This window comes from Ursus americanus, chromosome 26 (assembly GCF_024610735.1).
Source record: "Ursus americanus isolate L20-20 chromosome 26, mUrsAme1.1.p, whole genome shotgun sequence".
Classification (NCBI taxonomy): Eukaryota; Metazoa; Chordata; class Mammalia; order Carnivora; family Ursidae; genus Ursus; species Ursus americanus.
Window position 1 is genome coordinate 23,981,794 of NC_142152.1, and position 21,568 is coordinate 24,003,361.

At 38.2% G+C, this 21,568-nt stretch overlaps 1 protein-coding gene across 2 annotated transcripts in view; it reads left to right on the forward strand.

Annotated features, from left to right (window-relative positions):
- The window catches only part of NRXN3 (neurexin 3), a 1,516,445-nt gene that overhangs the window by 1,353,478 nt on the left and 141,399 nt on the right, over positions 1-21,568 (forward strand). Inside the window, exons 15-16 of one of the 2 annotated variants that reach the window (XM_045807717.2) lie at positions 15,436-15,525; positions 20,747-21,054. In XM_045807717.2, coding sequence (XP_045663673.2) covers positions 15,436-15,525; positions 20,747-21,054 — 398 coding nt within the window. The remainder of the gene's footprint in view (positions 1-15,435; positions 15,526-20,746; positions 21,055-21,568) is intronic. The other variant, XM_087856158.1, reaches the window with a different exon arrangement.

Consider the following 21,568-nt stretch of genomic DNA (forward strand, 5'->3'; position numbering starts at 1 on the left):
CATCACTCTGTCAGGTTACAGTTGCTTTAATTTTTCCCGGTCAATTAGAATAATCAATATAAGTGTACCTTTTTCCTCTTGCTTGTGGCTTTGATCCCTTGATTTGTGCCCACTCCCCCCCCCCCGCTCCGCCCCCACCGCCGCAGCTGCTTCGAACAAGCAAACTGTTGACTAGAAAAGTCAAGAGTTTGAGCAGTAATTATGTATGTTCAAACCTCACTGCCTTTTAAATGTGTAATAACAGCTGAAATCCCAATTGTCACAGCCAACCTCTAGGGACAGAAGCAATCCTAGTATCTACATTCCTTTGTGAACAGAAACCATTGAGGTTCGTCTGTAGAAGTATTTATTAAGTATCCGTCTCTACAAATCCCTGTGCTAGGAACTGAATAATAAATCGGATTTGCGCCTTTATTCAATCAGAGCATATTCAAATCAAACAGGGTAAGTAAGGAAGAAATCTATTTCTTTAGTACTCACTATGTCTAGGTGCTCCTTTCTGAGTCACACTCAGAAGTAAATCTTTGAAAGAAAAAAATAAGGCACATCTTTGGACAGCATCCTTTGAATGTGGTTAGGTGGGAAATTGCAATCCCTGTTAGGAAGTCTAAACACTTGTAAGGATTCCAATGGGATTTATATAAGCCACCATCCCTGATAATCAGGAATGAAAACATAAACCAAGAAAACCACATGTTCTTCTCTCACCTGTCTCATCTGTCCTAACTGTGCCTTACACTTACTAATGTTCTAAGTGCTTTTTGACAAGACAGCAATGGGGCATCAGTAGACACTGCATGAACTTGAGTAGGCAAATCGAGTCACTCAAAGACCTTCTTTTAATCTCTTGGATTATTATTGCGAAGATAAAAGTGGCATTTCTGAAAGAGCAAGATTCAAAGGAACTTCACAATTAGAATGGTGATAATACTAGATCATCTGGTACATTTCCCTGGTTGGTTCAGAGATTTCTACAGAAAACAGACTACTCTAATTCGACTAGTATAATTTGGAATGTTACAGATGATACAGTTTGCCTTTCTTCTACCAAGAAAATAGCCCTGTCTGATTCTCCTCTTTGGCTAGAAAAGTTTTTTTGTTCAACTCTATTATCATTAGGGATGTCATTTGAAATTATTCTCAGTCATTCCTTTATCCAAGATATTTATTTCTTACAGATATCTAGGAGCTGTTTCTTGTGGAAAGTTGCAAACTTCTATGGAGAATATATGAAGGCTTTCTTTCCATTGAGATATTTATAAATTCTCTCTCTATATACAGGATACACATACACACACACACACACACACACACACACACACACATCAGTGAGTAAATACTGAAAACATTGTGTTTGTCCCAGCACAAATAAATATATTTCAACATAAAATAGCCTAAGGATCTTTAGACATAGTTCTCAGATAGCCGAGATTTAATATCATGCTATTTAATATTTTATATTAAATAGTTAAAAGAAGGGAGAGTCATTAATATTTCATTAATATATCTCAAATTTGTAGGTTTTCAGATGTTATAAGAACCTTGGTAATCATTTAAACTTTCAAAGGTAATAACTTGATGATTTATTGGAGTCAGAACACCTGCCTCTGCTTGAAGTAGCCGCAGTCATCAGTTCATGACCATTCTTGAGCACTCAAAGATGTGTCGGTATTTCATGTCACTGTGCTGGAAAGGGGACTGTGGAAGTAGGATGGTGTGAAAAGATTTTTTTTAAATCTTGCTTCTAAGGTGATTATAATTTTACACCAAAACAACACAAAAAACATGCCCACAAGAACTGATAGTTGCAGGATAGAGGAGTCCAGGTTTTAGGTAAATATTTTAAATATATGAATAATTTTATATAATTGTTGACTTCTTTCTTAAAAGTGTAAAAAAAATGGTTTTTTAAATTGCTAATCTGGCCATCACATTTACAATATGAACTAATATTTGAGCATGATTTAAAACGTGACCTACTTCTAATTATTGACAAGTATGTGTCATTCGAGTTGTCACTCAAAACATTAAATGTTAGTTGTCCTTACTCTTTATTTAACTCCTTAGATTTTGATCATGTTTGATGCTTTTCTCCACAGTCCAACTGCCATTCATCTGCTAATGTAATACAATTCTGATACCTGCTATTAAGTCCCAGAAAAATGACTTCTAAATTCTCCTCAGGGAGTTTATAAAGGCTGTTTTTTTACTGATCCATAAGCTTTAAAAGGTGTTGAAGAGGCAGTGGCTGCTTTTTAAAAGACAAAGTTGCAAGGTAGGAATGTTTTTTATCTGGTTTTGGTTTTCAAGTCAGTGTTTTGCTTTGTTTTTATTGTTTTGTATTAGTAGGAAGTATCGGTGGAGCTTATCTTTCTATTCTAAGCCTAAGTAAGCCTATTTGTTCATAATCGTGATTATTCATATCCTACAGGAACATCAATGATTTGGTTTGGTTGGAAGGTTGGAGTAAGGGATAGGAGTAAAGGTAATATTAGCTCGTGGGGGGGGGGTGGGCGGGGAAAGGCAGTCCTTCTAGGTTCCCCAAGGAGTCCTTTAAGGAGCAAAAAAAAAAAAAAAAAAAAAAAATCCATTGGTGGGTAGGGGTTAGAGTCCCAAAACATCTTCTCATTAAGTCCAGCCCGCTTTTCTTATAAGCCTTTGTCCACCCATCATTTGAATAGTGATGGCAGGAGGTCACACAATTAGCTGAGTGGTCCCTTATTAGCTCTACTCCTTATTACCTCTGGAGTCAACCCCACCACTCTCCCACTCTTAACGTAGTCCAAGTCCAGAAATGGAGACCAGAGAAATATTAGTCCCTCTCTGGGTTTCCTGCCCTGTCCCAGCTCCCTCAGCCCTGACCTGTCCCGCCTCCTCTGAGGAGCTGCATTTTTGCATCCCTTTCCTTGGATTTGCTAATTCTCTTTTAAGAAGGAAGAAGAGGACTAAAGATAGGTAACAGGGGCCCATGGCTCCCTATCTCCATTCCAGGACCCCTGAGGCTTTCACCAGACAAGCTCCTTTGACTCCACAGACAACAGCTGAGTGCCTCCCCCTCTTCCTGTTGGTTCTTGATGGAAACCCTCACACAGGAGACTGCTTCATTTACCTAATCTCTGCTTCCCATTCCCTCCTGGATTTCCCAACTCCCTGAATATATGATGCAAAACAAAATCACTCCAAACCTTTGTTATTTATTGGCTCATGTTTTTGCGGGTTCTAGAGGCGTTTTATCTGTTCCAGGACGGCTTGGATGGACATACTTTGTCTTGACAGCCTTACTTACAGGTCTGGGCCCTCAGTTGAGCTGGCTAAGTGGCTTGGAGGGCTGGGGTCTCTCTTCTTGTGATCTCTCATCTTCCAGGATCCGAGACTGGTTTGGGCTTTTGTGACCATGGCAATCGCAGGCTTCTCAGCAGCATGAGAGGCCAAGCACTCAATATGTAAGGGCTGTTCAGACCTCCTCTTACATCCCATTTGCTAATATGCCCTCAGCCAAACAAGACAAGTCTCAGAGCCAACCCAGAACCAAGGGGTGGAAAAGTAGACTCAACCTCTGGTAGGAGGAGTGATGAAGTCTCATTGAAAAGGGGCACAAGTATCAGAATGGGAGTGTAGCTGCTTTGTAGAGAGCTTTGCAGAAAGCTTGAGAAAGGTTGTGGCGGCTATTCAACCCTAAATTCAGGACTCAGTGTGAAGTTGTAAACTAGTGGCTTTTGATGAGGTACAGGTGAGGTTCAGTGGGGTGGAGTTCGGAACCGACGACCAAGAAAGAATTCTTGAGCCGTCTTTGGTGCAAAATGGTGGTTTATTAAAGCACGGGGACAGGACCCGTGGGCAGAAAGAGCTGCTGCCCCGGGTTGTGAGGAATGGCCCATTATATACCCTCAAGTTGGGAGGGGGTTAGGGATAGCGGAAGTCTCTAAGGAATTTTGGAAGCAAGGTTTCCAGGACCTTGAGGGGGCTAGCTGTTGTTGGGAAAAGGTCATTTATTACTGTCTAATAAAACCTGAGTCATGAGACCCTTCAGATGTATATCGGTGGGCCATATGCTTGGGGGATGATTGCCAACACGTATCTTGGGGGGGGGGGGAGGTTAGAGATAAAGGAAGTTTCCAAAGGAATTTTTATACGTTAGAGTAGACTTACAGGATCTTGGTGGAGCGGAGGGGGTCAGGCTAGGACTGCCTTTTACCCTTAGCAAAGTATTAACATCGAGGCAGCTGAGTTCCTAGAGGAATGTCACCGTGACTGTTTCAAGGACTTGTCAATGGGCTGTAGGTAGTAAGGACTGTTTCTTTGTCTTTTAGGGCAGCCAGGAGTGCCTGAGGAATGTCATATATCCCATGGGGGGGGGGGACAAAACTTCTGCTTTGTCCTCAGCTTGCCTTCCATTCCCTCATCATTTCCCCCCTGAACAATTTTGACCCTTAAATCTTTAAGGTTGTTGAAGGTGGAAGGTCTCATCTTCTGTAACCTCTTCCTGCTGAATAGGGGCATAGAGATGTCCCTCCCTATGGGTCAACATTGATCAGTTGGGGAACATACAGGGGAATTATGAAAGGGGAGGCAGCTGAATCCAACGTGGACAACATGGATGAACCTCCTTGAGTAGAAGGTATTATCTGTTAGCCGGAAGTTACGGCAGTGGAGTCTTGGCACTAGGCAGGGAGACATCAGATATGACAAAACAAGGTTAATATTATAAGGAGAGATCTGAATAAAAGATCTTTGATAGTTGACCTTTGATAATTTTCCTCCAGTCCAGGAGTTTAAAACAATCACTAAAGGAAAGAGATAATTTAAAGCACCAATTTGAGCATTCATGTCAGATAGAAACCCAGAAGTATTTTGTGGTAATCTGGACTGTATACACAGCATTGTTTTTATGCTACCACATATTTCACCTTGTGTAGCAGTTAAAAACATCTAACATCACTCTATTCTGTAGAGTATCACTTAGGGCTTTGACCATGTATTTATTGAGAATTTCCATGTGCCAAACAAGATTCTCCAGTCTCAAAGAGGTAGCAAAGATAGATGCTAGGTGGTCATACCAATGTAACAGAAAACATGGTCATACCAATGTAACACAAAACATGGCCACCATGGTTTTAAATTTGGAAGGTTGGCTGGGTTGGTAATGGTTTTAATAATGCATCCATGCATCCAGGCAAAACCCAGAGTACAGTGGCTTATCCAGCAAGGAGGAAGCTATGGACACAGGTTAAGTTGCAGAGCCACTGGGTCCCAGCCAGGAGCCAGTCATATAATACTGGGCCTCCTTGGAACGGCAGTCAGGATTTCAAGGGCTACTTGGTTTTGGAGGGCCATACATACAATGATTTCAGGCCCATATTTGATTGGGGAGTTATGGCTTGATAAGCTTTCACTGAGGAATCACCCTCCCCTCTCTTTTCTTTAAGATATGACATTTTGGAATTAATCTTGGCTCTAACTGCCATATCATATGGCTACCTTCTTCTTTTCTTTTTTGTTTTTCCCCCTCAGCATGTCTTATCACTTTGCTTAAATAGAGTTAATTGCTTTTTTAAAAATTAAATGTCGATTTAAAAAAAATTTAATCTTGTTTTTATATTCCCTCGGGATACTTTCAAATACTTTATCTGCCTTTGTTTTGAATATTTGTGATAAATTGGTGTTATTTATGAAACGAGGTTGATTCATATAGGCTGTGTTCTCCGTTTCATTTTTTTCCTTTGCTTCTTCCTTTTTTTTTTTAACAAAGACAGTTATGCTATAAAAACAGCCCCTTGCTGATCTCTACTTTTCTCTAGACATTTTCTCTGAGCTCCATACATTGTTTATCATTATCTTTTGTTTGTAGCCAGATTTGAGGCCATGCTGCAATTCTCACAAACAAATCAATTTGAATTAATTTGCCAAGTAGAGTTAACGAGGCGTTGTATGAATTCGAGATATACTACAAGTGCTGCGTTCCCTGAGGTCATCTCTTCACTGGGAAAATTTTGATTCTTGTACCACATTGCAGTAATGTATATCTGACCTTTGAATCTTGCGCTAAATGATGCATGGCTGCCAACTGGTTCATTTTTTGAAAAGCCTTGGAAATGCCATATCATCAAACAAATAGGGGTACAGACAATTCCTTAATGAATACCTTTGGTGGGGGAGGGTTATCTTTAAACTGTACACTCTCTGATGCTTGCCTATGTTTGGAGTCCTGTTTTTAATGATGTTGTAAGTGGGATGTTTGAGAAACATTAAAATAGAGAAAATATATTTCTTAGATAATCTTTGAAGCCTGTTCAACTTTAAAATTGTAGACTTCTTCTCTCAAAATATAAACTGTGAGTTCCCAAGAACTCTACTCCCAGAAACCCCAGAAACTGCTTTTTAATTATAAAACATAAAAAAACACTTGCTTAAGCGGAACCTCAGTGGTTATGTGGACTCGCCTTCATCACCACTCCTTCGCCCTCACACATCTTCATCTGTCGCCAGCATGTCCTCTAGCAAGGAGAATTTCCCTCAGCATGTAAAGGCTGGTACACATGAAATAAATAGGAAATCCAATCCACCTTTTGCTGAGCAAATGGTAACAGAGTTTCTCAAAGGAGCTCAGATCTCTGGGTCTTACATGAATAATTTCCCAGATGCTTAAGGAATTGAACCCAAGCCCTTGTTAATGTTTGCTTAATTAGAATAGAAAACATGTGTGGGAAAAGTGTCCCAAATTTTACATTGCATAAAAGGATGAATCTCTTAAACTTGAGACTTATAAAAATTTTCAAGTGTTTTTGTTTAACAGAAAAATTTGTGATGCATTTAACCATATTTAACAAAGAATCTGATAATGGCTAAGGACTAACATGGGCTCATCCAAACAAGTCTTAAGGAACTAGGCTAATTCTCTTTGGATGGCATTAACAAATCGGCAGATGAAACGTATATTATAGACACAGTGTATCTTCATTTCCCTGAAATAGTGTAAAGAGAGCTATGACTGCATCTTAAGGAGATCTGCCTCTGGTTGAGCTGAAACACTCAGATGAAGCTATCTAATTTCCCTGTATCTATTGCTGTGTAACAAATTATCCCAAAACTTAGTGGCTTAAAACAACAAATACTTACTCTCTCACAGTTTCTGTAGGTCAAGATTTGGTAGCAGCTTAGTTGAGTGGATCTGGCTTAAGGTGTCTGATGGGTTGACATCAAGATAACACCTGGGGCTGCAGTCATCTCAAGACTTACCTAGGCATGGAGGCTCTGGTGGCCTCAGATCCTTGACATGTAGTTCTCTCCAAAGGTCCTGTAAGTGTCCTTATAATATAACACTAGGTTCCCTGGAGTGGGTATTGAGAGGGAGAGGGAAAAGGAGGGAGACAGGGAGAGAAAGTCAGAGAGAGAGCGATGTTACTGTGCTTTTTTTTGATCTGATCTCTCAAGCCACACACTGTCACTTCCAACATACCCTATTCTTTAGAATTGAGTCACTAAGTTGAGCCCACATGCAAGGCTGGAGAATCAAGCTCTATCTCTTACAGAAAGGAATTTCAAAGAATTTGTAGACATTATAAAGCCACCACGTAATCCTATTCTGTACATTTTTCAGGGTCTTGAATAAAGGCACAAAGATACGCTTATCAAACTTGCAGATGACATAAAATAAGAAATGTGTCTCCTCAAAAGACAAAAGACCTAGAGTTAAGCATTTTCTTATCAGATTGGAATGCTCTTATGAAACAAAAAAAGAATACATTTAGTAGGGTGTAATTAAAGTCCTGCTTTGAAGTTCATAAAGTGTATTGCATGAATGCAAGATGGCCCAAACTTTGGGGGAAGCAATTCAGTTAGAAACTGTTGGGTTTTAGTTGGAAATAAGCCTAATATATGACAGTGCCATGATGCGATTGTTTAGACAACTGTTGCAAACCCGTGTATTAACCAGGTCAAGGGTGGGTAGTATGCGATACAGTGACTGTGGTCTTTAGATCCCTTGGGAATAATATAATCGTTTGTAGACATGAGGTTTAAGGTTGGTCTAGAAGACCTATAATTTATAAATACGAGAATTCCATAAGAACCAAGCAGAAGCATTATATCAGTTTATTATGACATCAGACATGTTGATTTTGGTGTGACTTTCCTCTTCAGGAGAACGAAAATGTTTCTGTTTGTTGCCCATTGAAATTATCCTTCCAAACTTCCTACCTATAATCCGAGCTATATCGGAACATCACACATACATGATCTTTTTGTACCAAATATTCTAACATTCTGCCTTTAAAAACATTGAGTTTGATTTCCTCTGCATGAGAGAAATGAAAGGGGATAGGGAGTGGAGAGAGGAATGTTGCTAGAAAGAAATAAAAGAAACCAACAAGATTAAAGAGACACAGGGTGACACAGAGGGTGGGCATGCAGGAATGCATGGATCACAGGGAAGGGTGACCCCAAAATAACACTGTGGCTTTTGCAACAAGGAGGAAATAAGTGATAAGAAGAAAGGCGCCTGGGGGAATCTGGAAGGGATCATATGTCAAATGGTTGAAGACCGGACATTAAGGCTTTATGTTGAAAGGAAATTTGAAAAGATTTGACACTAAAAATTGTGTAGTGAAGTAATTCTTGTAAGTTTACCTTCACTTGAGTTTAACCCTTTTGAATCAGGTACTGTTATCACAATAGCAGCAATAGTAATAAGCCATCGGGCACTTCAGTTGTGCCACACACTGTACTAAGGACTTCATATACATTTAGTTCTTAAGCCAACCCTGTGTTGTAGTGATTATTATAATCCTCATTTTATATATGGAGAAATTAAAGCTTAAAGACACACCAAGGCATAGATATTTTGAACATGTTTACCAGAAAGGAACTAGACAAAATTTTCAGCCATTGAAATTGACTAGTCTAGCTTTAGTGCCCATTTTGAAATAATTATGGAAGCAAATCGAATTTTATAGTCAATTTATATTTTAATTTATAGCATGTCAGTTTTGAAAGTGGCTCTTAAATGAAGAATAGATGTTACATTAACCTATTGTACTGAAGCAGATTCCATTAGAAATTGCTTGAAAATACCCCTTGAATTATGGAAACAAATAAAGATATTGTAGTCACCTGGACCTTGTTTTATTACTATTCCTGGGATTGAAAGTATCCTTGATGGATGAGGAGCAATGGGGAGCAATTCCAGGGGAAATGAGCTTTAGGAAGAGAGTTGAGAATAGCCTCACTGTGCAGGAAAAGGATAGGGAATGGTGATTTATGTTCTAATCGTTGCATCAGGACAAATGGTCATCAGTATAATTACATTTCAACAGAAATGGCACTTTCAGTTAGATCTGGGATATGAAAGAGAAGTTCAATGTTAGCATATCTGCACAAAAATCACCTCAGCCAGGAACCAAGTTCAAGGGATAGAGACATGGTCACTTGGATACCTGGATATAAAACACCAGGGTACATCTCTAACATGGCCCTCATCTTCCAGCATGTGTTAGGGAAAGATCCTGAGAGTTAAAGTAAATCACAGTCCCTTCCCATTCCCAACCTCTTCCAACTCCTCATAAACGAAGTCCTTGCCTGGATTAATTTGTATAAAACCTTGTAACAAAGGTATTGTTGTCTTCATTTTTTTTAGACAAGTGAAGAAACTTCAAGACTCATCTAGATTAAGTCAATTATTCAAGTTCTCAGAAATGGTAAATGTCTGAGATAGGATTTCATCCAGAGTCTGACTCCACAGCCAATGCTCTTTTCACTCGTGTCTGAGTCATCTTTGCTTCAACCGCTTAACCCCTGTAGTCGAGAAATTGTGGATCAATACAACGACTTTGATATAGGAAGGAAATGATGTGCCTTTCCACATATGTTTTGCATTTCTGAATATATCTAAAGCGCATGAGACAGTGTGAGCCAACACATTGGCCAAGTCAGGGTATGCCTGGGTGACCCACACTACTGTCCAGGAGCAGACATCTCATCACTTGGGAAAGGTGGTTCCCTTGGCTCACAGAACCACGTAAGTGAGTCTGAAGAAGCTTGCTTACTTAATAATGCCCTTGTGCTCTGGGTCTATTCATTCACTTCTCCCAGCTGATCAGTTTTCTGCTCTAAGAGATTAATTTCTTTACCTTGGCACATGAAAGGATCAAGGCTCATAACATATAAATAGTTCTTTTTCCTTCAACCTCAAGGGTGTATTTGAGGATTAATGAGGTGATGCTTATAATTGCATTGTGAGCTCTTTGGTTGAAAGGCACTTTATAAATAACAGATATTCGTTTTTTGTTGAGGTCCATCCATCACTTACAAGTGGCCAAACATTCTAAATGCCCTTTGGGTAGCATAACAGCCCCCTTCTTGACTCTGGGAGAGTTCATCTGGGTCAACATCAGGAACAAGACCAGAGCTGAGCTTAGAGAGTTTCACCAGTTCCTTTTCTTTAGTGTCTTATATTTGCTTTGAAACTCACAAAGTGTTCTTTGGGGAGAGAGACATTGTAAGAACCTCTGAAATGCCCTACTGCTTGAGCCTACTCACATCGATTTTCTCTTGCCTCTGGCTCTAATACATAGTATTCATTCTTTGACTGTTCATTAGACCCGTAGTCTCATTTTTTAGTGTCAACAAAGCAATAAAGAAAACTTTTTTTCTTTTATTCTAGGACTCAAAACAAAATGTAAAAAATACCTCTGGCATTAATTTTGCTCAGATGAATGTTGTTACGGTATTCCTATTAGCATGTCCATGTGCCTGACAACATTTCAGATGGTATTTATAGGCTACCTGCAAGAGAGCATTTTCTGCCAGCCTGGTACAAATTACCAGAACCTTTAAGACACTCTTCCTCAACTTAGCAGCAGTATATCATCATTATCTGTGGCTGGACCAAGAAATCGCATCTGTCAATTCCTGAATTGCTCTTTTACTTTCAGTGATTTTAGAAGCCCACTTTGTTTTGGAAATGGGGTTAGCTAAGTATATTTTAGAAGACTCAGAAATATAAAAAGCAGCAGCTAGGAGATTTAGGAGATATTTAGGATGTTTCATTTTCTATGGCTTGTTGGTCTTTGGAAGATAATCTTTGTGGGACCCAATGGAATATGGCCATGTTTTGAATGGAGGCCTAGTAAAGTTCTGAGGTCATGGAAGTACACCCTGGAATCTTTGTGCTTCCCTTAGATCATTAGGAAAGAACTGAATCATCTTAATAGTTTTAAAAACATGAATGTTTTTCATATCCCAGGTTCTGTATATACTCTACCTCTTATTATTCTATACCAAGTCCTATGGTGAATTGGGAAATGGGGAAACTGAGGCCAAGTTGCTTGCATGAGATCACACCGCTACTAAATGCTAATGTTAGCACTTAGAGACAGATTTTTTTTTTTAAGATTTTATTTATTCATTCGACAGAGATAGAGACAGCCAGTGAGAGAGGGAACACAAGCAGGGGGAGTGGGAGAGGAAGAAGCAGGCTCCTAGCGCAAGAGCCTGATGTGGGGCTCGATCCCACAACGCCGGGATCACGCCCTGAGCCGAGGGCAGACGCTTAACCTCTGTGCCACCCAGGCGCCCCGCACTCAGAGCCAGATTTGTCTCCAAAGCCCACGGTCTTAACTCCCGTGCTGTATTGATTATGGCTTAAAGAAAATAAGTGTAATAGCTAATGAATAGGATCCGTGCTTATAGATAATGACAATAAAGTTCTCGTTAAAGTCATTTTCTTTGCTATACAAAAGTTCTCTCTATTGTTCCATTCTTCAATTTAAAAAATATTCATTCCTTTGGGACTGGCAACATATTGCAACTTTACTCCATTGGGACCACAAAGAGAGACTGATGTATCGGGAAACTGTTGGAGGGTCAACTTGCTTTCTTTGTCTTCCTAACTCTGTTCTCTTTTTTTTATCCTAAATGGATTCACTCAAATGTAGAAAACATGAGGTATTTCTGAATAAAGGTTGGAGCTCTGTGTGAACCAGTTGGGCCTTAATAATTTCACCTCAGAGTATTCTGCTCTTCACAATATTATAATTCAACAGTGCATGTTAGATGTGTCTCCAGGAGTTGAAATACTTGATAATAGAACCAATGATACAAATGCAAATGAATATAAGAGGCCAGTGGCATTAAAAAACTCAATTTCTGATTTTAAAAAAATGCATGTGGACACACACACACACACACACACACACACTTTTAAACAAAATAAAATGACTAATTTCTTTTTTTTTTTTTCTAAAATTCAGTTCTATGTAGGTGAGTGTCAGATCCATATAAGTAATTTAAGAAACTTCTATTTGAAGAACTCATGGTGCAATTTATAGATTTCTCAGTGTGTTTGAGAAGTATGGTCATTACATTTTGGTCTAATTAGTAAAGCACATATGCCTCTTTTTAGTGACATTATGACATTTCTATTCATAAGGCCATTCTTTCTTGAGGATATCATCACTTTCTGTTGAAGAACTGATTTCACTCTTTGTTCAGATTTTCATCCTGGTTGCTATATGAAATGTACAACTGAATGTCATTAAGTATTTAGTATGAATGTATATGAATTTGGCAAGGTTTGCTCAGCTTTCCGGGTAGTCCCTGTGTATGAAATCTTATGTTTAGAAGGTTGTTTACTCTTTTAGTCAGTCTAGCAAAATGGGGCTTGGGGCAAATGAACTCATTCTCATGCACATGTTTCTAAAACAGTTCTTACTAATGTTTTAGATAAATTAAAATAAAAACCAACAAGAACATGAAAAGAGACTAAGAACAATGTTAATGTGGCAATTTAAACCAATTTGGTTTTCCAAATGACCTTCCATCTTTCACAACTTTTAACAGTATGCAAAATCACTATCATTAGTGCCAGACTCTATGAATCTGGTGTGGAAAACTTAAAACTTTTTTCTAAATGTCTTTAAAGCTGAGATGGAGAAGAATGACTCTCTCTCTTTCACTTTCCGATGGGTCTAAGGTTGAATCATGGCTATGCTGTCCTCCCAACATATCACTTATTGATTATACAACATACTTTTCTCTTTTTCTAGGCTGTACTATGCCTCAAAATGATTTTCTATGGAGCTTTAGGTTTGAAAGAGAGTATATGGGAAGGGGACGCTTAGGAGGACAAAGAGCCCCTGTGTATTCCGAGGAAGTCGGTCATCGCATCTTCTTATTTAATTTAGTGCATATAGAACTCTGGCACTGGAAATTTTGGATATTTCTGATTTTGCCTGCATGTTTCTAAGAATATTTAGCTTTATTTTTGCTACTGACTTCACTAATCCATTCCACAGTGAGTGGAGTGAAGGTTATCACTATATTTAATGTTGCAGCCAACAACAGTTACAGAAAACCCAAAGTAACAGAATATATTTAAGGTGAATCTGGGGCAACCCACTTGCCATTTTTCAGTATAATACTTTGTTGTAACTAAAACTTGAGAGGGGTCAAAGCTTATGAAGATGGATGATATCCCTTGTGTTATCTGTCTTCTTTAGGGTAGGACTAAGAGTACAAGATATAGGTTCTTTTCAGAAGAGTGCATGCTCCTTTTTGATGAAGACATGTGAGAATTTACCCAACTTCATTTTTTATTAATAGACTTTTGAATCCCCAAATCTACCAGGGAGGATCATTATAATAATCTCTAATTGGTAGCTATATTAACAGAGAAAACTAACTTCTTTCACCATGAGCTTATTGAAACACCAAGAAGTTGCCTTTCTGGTTTTTTTTTCTCCTTACCTACACCCTCTCCCCTCTTTTGTCTATGAGAAATAATACTCCATTCATTGTAATTTATCCGTGGATACGTGAATATATTATGCTTTATCCCAGCCACATAAGATCCCATGATGTAGGCTGGAAACAGATCCATTGTTGGCTCTTCCTTGAGCTTTGTTTTGTTGTTGCTGGTTTTGTTATTAGCTTTTTTATTCCTTGGGAATGAGAATGGGTCAGCTTCTTAAAAGCATCTGTTCATAGCAGAAATGAATGGGGAATCTTGGAAACATCTCCCAGCATGGCTACCCCTTTCCCATGTTACACCTCATGGAACGCAGGTGCCAGTTTAGTCACATGTAGAATCTTCTCTGTCAATAACTCCTCCTATAGGAAGGTGGCCCTAAGATTGAAATGCCATGGTCACCTTCTACTCGCTTGGCCTGATGCTATATTTAATCCTCACGTTCTCTCTGGCTTTTAGACTTCTTTGTAAATGATTTCCGAAACACCTGTTTTGAGATCTCGATTTCATTTTTAATGTTGGCAATGTAGAATGGGATTCCCTAAGTTCCAATATATGGCTACGAGTGAAAAGTCATGAATTAGAATTCACTAGTTTTTGCTTGATCACTGTGAGGTTGGTTGATAAGATAGAACAGTTCCCAAAGCGTGGTTCATTATTTTGTGATTTGAAGTATATTCATTAGGGGTATATCTCCACAATACCACTCTCCAAATCTGTCTTAATTAGACAAACCATCCAGGGGTGGTAACAACAGTTACAAAAGGAATAAGGGGGCATAGTAGCAGTTAAAAGCATTATGTTTGAGGCTTGAAACTAATTAGGTATTTCATGCTTGGAGGAAGTATCCCAAACAGGCTTTATGAATAGATACTTGTTCGGAATGGACGTCTCATAGCAAGGTAAGAGAGACTAGATAAACATATAAAGCTTGCATCTATTAGTAGTAATAAAATGTAGGTGCTTAAAATCTGCTAATATTCTATCCCTACATTTATTGCTGCTTTGATTTACAAATATTTATTTTGGGTTTTCTTTTTTTTTAATGTAGAACAAGTCTGGGCAGAGCAATAGAAATGTAAAGAACCATCTATAAGATTCCATCTATTTAACATAGCTGGTAGGATGCCAGGGTCTCCTTTATGGAGGAAAAAGTCTCCCTTGGCCATTCAAGGCTTAAATTGTCTTTTTCCCTCCACTAGAAGGTAGAGAAGTTATAAACACTTGAGAGGAGAGTAAGGAAGTACATGACCCCATGCTTCTGGTGTGGTACAGTACCATGAGAGAAGATCATGCTTGACTAAGACCCTGGGGGTCCTCTGCCATAGAAGAAGCTGGTCTGGCAGGTAACTTACAAACCAAGCAAATCCTTGTGCCTCCATTGATCCAATTAAGGTGTGGTTGGGGTGAGATGGAGCAGAGTGAAGGTAAACCCATTTCTGTAAATGGCCAAAGCTCTTACTGATTCCCATCCCATGTCACATTCCCAAAACCTGACGGAGCACTGCATAGCTAAGTCTCGCCTGACCTCAAACCTGTCATCCAAGGGCAGAGTGACTTCGACTCCACCTCTACTAAAGATAAATTGATATCTATCTCTAAAAACTTCATAAACAAACCAAAAACCTAGGATGTTTTTTAATGACGTATTGACTTTTCAGATTGTTTTTTAAGCTGTTTTTTAAACTTTAAAGGCAACACTGATAATGAACGCTTCCAAATGGTAAAACAGAAAATCCCCTTCAAATATAACCGGCCCGTAGAGGAGTGGCTGCAGGAAAAAGGTAACCGTCGTTAAAACTTTCATTTTAAAATCATTTGATTCTAAACCCTCATTTTTAAAGCCTGCAAATAAATGTTCTTTAAATGATAATCGCCTGCTGCATAAATGACTGTTTTAATTTTCATTATAATTTGTGTCAGCTTCCACCTGCCATATGTTGATAAATCATGCTATAATACATTGCCATTAAAATACAGTTAAAGGGACTAACATCTAGCTTGCTATCAGCGTGACAACCACAAACAAGAAATTCCAGGAACCTCTAAAAAAGAAATGTATTATGGCAATTTAACCACTGCATGACATTATTTGTTAATTTGTTTTAAATTACCTCTTATACCAAAGCTTTCTAAAGAAATTTCAAAAGTACTCTTTAAACTTACATCTTGAGGCTGTTTTGGCTTTACTCTCTAGTGTGGATAACAAAAAAAAAAATCATCAGATCGACTCTTGTAACCTAAACTGCTTAAGACAAATGTTATAAGGGGAGCAGTGTTTTCTAACATTTGTTTTTAAACAAAGAAAGAATGAGAAAGATGAATTTTGCCTTTAGATTCAAACTTAAAGAGGCAAAAGTGTTTCAGAAGAGGTTAATTGTGTCCTAGTTGCTGGCTGAAACTAAAAAAAGAGAAAAGCTTATTTTATACTTTGGTTGTGTAATACCCTTATGTGTTTGATATTTATGCAACAAAAGGCAAGTGGCTAAGACAATGAGTTGGAAAAGAAAGGCTCATGAAAGGCAAAACAGCAGTTCTGATTCGCTGAAGAAAACAACCACTTTGTTAATAAAAGAGGGCAGCGGTTATACCTGATGTTAGAATTTTCTGTGTGGCTTCTGTGTGCTAGGATGTGAACTACAATCTTTCAATGAAGAAAATTCTCTGTTTCCGGAAGCTATTTATTCCCTTTTTCCTGAGCCAGTACAAGCTACTCTTATCTCAAGACCTTCAGTGAGTTCTTAAAATTCGTAGAGATTTGATTGAGTTATACATAAAAAGTAATTGAATATATTAATATGCAACTTAAGCAAACTTAATTACAGTTTTAAGTTGGGTGACAACATTTAGACCCTTAAACACGGAAAATCCTCACTGAGTCTTAACTGTTTGCCCTGTTTTTAACGTATGTGGTCTAATTAAAAATAAATTAAGAATAACTCTAAAAAGCAAATAATTTTGTTTAGTAATCACCAGCTCATAAAGTCCCTTTAACACTAAAGACTATGATTGCCTCACTTTTTAAAAAGGAGAAGAAAACTAGATGCATGTCTGAGTCTCATGTGCCTGAGAGAACTTTTTTTTCTTTCAATTTTATGTTAATAATATTTTCTTTTACTCCATCGCCTTTTGAAGTCTAAGTTTAAGAGCATGCCAGGCGTTTTCATTTGTATAAACCATTATAAAGTTATGAGTAGGCTTTTAGTTTTCCTTCTGATAGCATTGTTATCAGTTGGCTTTCATATAGAAGGATGCTTTCAAATAGACAACAAATCAAGGGGGAAGGGTGGGTCCGGTGGGATGGAGGGCGGCTTGCTAGTTTCTTAACCAAATATGTATGTATGTATGCATATAATATTGAAAATGGTTATTTGCAAACTTGGAGCTTCTCTCTTCTACACTATTTTAACTGAAATTACTTTTTAAAAAAATACTTTGGGTGAGTAACATCTATTCGTTCTATTGCTTTACCCCTTCCTCTGTCTAGCTAACCTTCCCTTTCAAAAGGAGTAGGAAATATATACCAAAAGACCTTGTAAAGACAACGAGTTAAAAAAAGGGTAAAGATGGAAGGATGAATAGGCTGACGTATCAGGAAGCACTTGGAATGCCTCTTTGGAGTTATTTTTGTCATTGGAGAAGAGATCTGGGTCACAACATTCCTCAGTCTATTTTCTGGCTCTGTCTACTATTGACTGATACTTTCTGACCTTAGACAATCCACTTAACCTCTTTATATCTCAGATTTCCCATCTGAGGAGAAGAGAAATAATACTGCCTATTCCCCAAGGGTGTTCTGAGGTTTAATTAATTAGTCTTTGTGCAACGCTGACTGGGGACGTGCGAAGATTTAATTTAAGCAGTATGTGAACTTGATATCCAAACAAGGTAACGCTGACTTCCAAGAAGATGGGCATCCAAAACAAAACACAAAGTAACCTGCTACGAACCCTGAACTAGTATAACCAAATTGAGTATTATGGATGATAAAACGATTCTTAGATTGGGATATAGATATCATAGTTGCTTATTAGTAAAAAACTTGATTGATCATAATGAATGACAATAGTGAGATTTGACATTGATTTTGAGAAATCTTGGGCAAATGATAAAACTTACTCCAGTCTGTCCCTTATAATAACCCTTCAGAGGGAAAGGGTTGTGATGGCCAGTTCTCATTTATTCACTTACTCCTGCTTAGCTGAGAGAGGTAAATTGATCAGAGGAAGAGCTGGCAGGAGACTGAGAGTTTCCCACTATTACTTTAGTGACTACCAGATTTACTCTTAATTACCTAATCCAGGGTACAGAGGGCTAGGAAATGATCCTGAAACAGCAGAAAAACAGAACTAGCCAGAAATAGACCATGAAACAGACAAGGAAACAAAAATCTAACACTTTATATAGAATGATAGAAAACTGAAGGATAGACCATCTCCTTCCCTATTTCACCCCACCAGCGTCTTGTTCTCAAGAAATAATTAGATCTCTTCGGGAGCGCAGCAAAAACCAGACATGGAGCGGTGGCTTCATCCTGTAGCCCAGGAAACATGTCTTGCTCTTCTCCATGTTTGGGTTAGTCTTGAACAAGCAAAAACCTTATGGCAACTGGAATGAAGGGGATCCATCCTTTCTAGCCAGTGTAATTCAACTTTGCATTTGAATTCTCCCTGACCCTCTTTTTTCTTTGTACTAACTGGCAAAATAATATCACTAGGAAAAGAAGGTGAGGACTATTACAGATATGAAGTACCTTCAGAAATACTAGAAATACAAAATTTCTTACCTGTAACTAGCTATCCCTATTCACTGATCATCAGTGCTAGAGCATACACCAAAAAGGAGATGAATAAAAGTATGGTTGGCCAACAGTTATGTGAATGGAAGGGATAGCTTGACATTGGGGCTATCTAGTGTAAACTACTGAATTGAGTCCTAGAGATCTCCTTTTAGGCAGCTCCTTCTTTATTATGTTAAGCTGCCCACAAAAGTCTATGCAGGGTTGAGGGTGTATTATTCTCCCCTTCTATCATGGCATTTCTTTTGCAGTAAGCTTAGGCCCCCTAGAAAAAGCTGTTGTCAAAGAAATAACAGTAAAGAGAGTTGAGCTTCAGGCCATTATCCAGTGTTACTGTGCATTGAACATTTTGCGGCATCTTACGTGAGAAATGAGAGGCCAAAGGACAGGCGATGATGCATGTGCACAGGGCACTGAAGGAATTGGTGGGCAAATAATGGAAATCTATTAAATCTATTTTGATTGTTCCCTTAGGATCTGGAAAATTCTGTTATCAAATCCAACAGAGTCCATTTCCATGCTCCAAATATTTTTATAGAGTGCAGATCATTTTCACTAAAACAAAATTCTTTGGCCAGTTCTCCATACTGCAGTGTTTGAAGCTTCCAAAAAGGTATTATTCATAAATCATTGTTGACTAATATGCCCTTAAGAGTTACCCCATGAGCAGAACTGACTCTTGTATAAAGAGTTCCTTCTGAGCAGATACATTTTTCCTTCTCTGACTCTTCTATCTCATCCATTATTGTACATTCAGAAGGTATTCCACACTCTACACTAGAAATTCAAGGATAGCTAATCATCGTAGAGATTTAAAGACCATGTAATAGTGGTAGAGGTTAAAAGCCCAAACATCACAATATGCCTCTATTCATATCAGAGATTGTGGGGGCAAAAACCTTAGTTTTTTAAAAATTAGACTACCTTTTAATAAGCAGGCAGGAAGAACAGAACATTCCAGCCTTACAGCTAAAATAATTCAAGTGATTAGGTTAAGAATGAGTGGAATATTGTTTGGTTACTGACTTAAGTGAAGAAAAATTCAAAAAGGATATATTTAATTCCATTAATAAGTTTCTCCCCCTTCTCCATATGGAAAAACAGAAGGAAATAATCTGAAGAAATAATAGCATAGAATGTCTTAGCCTTAAAAAGCTGTTTGGGTTTTTCTGGGAAAGATCTAGCACTTAAGAGAGGCTTTTTAAAGTAGAGGTAGTTGGGAAGAAGATAAATTGAGTTGCACTATTCTAAACTCTATTCTGTCATGATTTCATTCTGATAGTTTTCTATTCACAGAAGCACAAATGGTTCCCCAAGTCGGAACTCCAAATAAGTTGAACTGCTGATAGACTTCAACACATGGACATACCTATCATTTTAAGGAATTTTATGTGTTGCTTTTTTCATGACTACCCATCCCTTCTTTTAAAATTCATTGATTGGAAATGACATTTTTTTTTCTTTCTCCCACCCCAGAAACATTATCAATGCCTGTTTATTTCTATGTTTTAGGGAGAGATACAGTGTATGACCATAATCCTATATCTCCCCCAAATTAAAAGAGGTAGGAAATTCTCTGTCATGATGTTTATTAAACAACGAGTATAGATAGAATATTATGTATTATGAAGATTTCTAGGAAATGAGGTGTTTGGTGAGTAAACTGTGCATTTCTGTAAGTATGCAGTGAATCCAAATCTTTTAATTGGAATTTAATTTCATTTCAGTTAATTTAGTTATCAGACCTATCTTTTTTAATTCCGTGTTCTTAGTTACCTCACTGACTTTTTGTTTGCCATATATAATTCTAGTTGCCATTATGTGACTTTGTAGGTTAAAAATTAGCGCAATAGGTATTTATGCTTTATTACTGTCATTCCCTGATTTGGGAGTTACCTTCTGTCATCCACAACTACACACCCAAGAAGACTGCAGTACTGCAGATCATTGGACCAAGATTTCTCTTTCCTCACAATAATGAAATAGAGACTCAATTATTCAGTTTATCTAGGATATTCAGCTAGACAGTGGAAGAGATAAACATAGTGAAATGTTACTTGCTAATGTCTATTGACTTTTCGTTATCCAGTTTTCTCCCCTTCATTTGCTCAAGGAAGCCTGTTTTGATGCCTGGTCCATTTAGACCAGGTAAGGCAAAGAAAGATAACATATGGGAATAATAATGTTTCCTCCACCCAACCCACTAGGCCGGCAGTTAACCATCTTCAACACCCAGGCGCAAATAGCCATCGGGGGAAAAGACAAAGGACGTCTCTTCCAAGGCCAGCTCTCTGGGCTCTATTATGATGGTTTGAAAGTACTGAACATGGCGGCTGAGAACAACCCCAATATTAAAATCAATGGAAGTGTCCGGCTGGTGGGAGAAGTCCCGTCAATCTTGGGAACAACACAGACGACCTCCATGCCACCAGAAATGTCTACCACTGTCATGGAAACCACTACTACAATGGCTACTACCACAACCCGCAAAAATCGCTCCACAGCAAGCATTCAGGTAAGCCTTTCTCCAATTCTTCATCGATTCCGCTTTTTTGTTTTTGAGACATTACTATAAGGTCCGTGTTGCTATGTTGCTAGAGTCTAAATTACCATGTTTGTAGGAAGGATGCCTACAGAGGCTCATAGTAATAAGATCTAAGAGTAGAGAAAGACAAATTCATTGCTAAAGAAGTTTAAAAGTTTTGCGTGCACTCATGGGTTATTATTCCTATCATATTTATTGCTGAAATGGTAAAGCTGTTATTCAAAATGAGCACTGGCTAACACTTTCATTATGAAATACTCCTCCTTTCCTTTCTTTTCTTTTCAATAGTTAAAAGGGAGAAGGGGAAAGGAAAATTTGTTATCATAGGAGAGACTATATCTTAGTTCAGTTCTATTCACATCGTCTCAGGGGCTTTGCTGAAACATGAATTGTTCAGTTTTGAGGCCAATGGGTAGCATTAAATAAAGGGCAATTGAAGCTAGAGGTTCAACTAATGCTTATAAAATGCAGTCTTTGTTTTGTT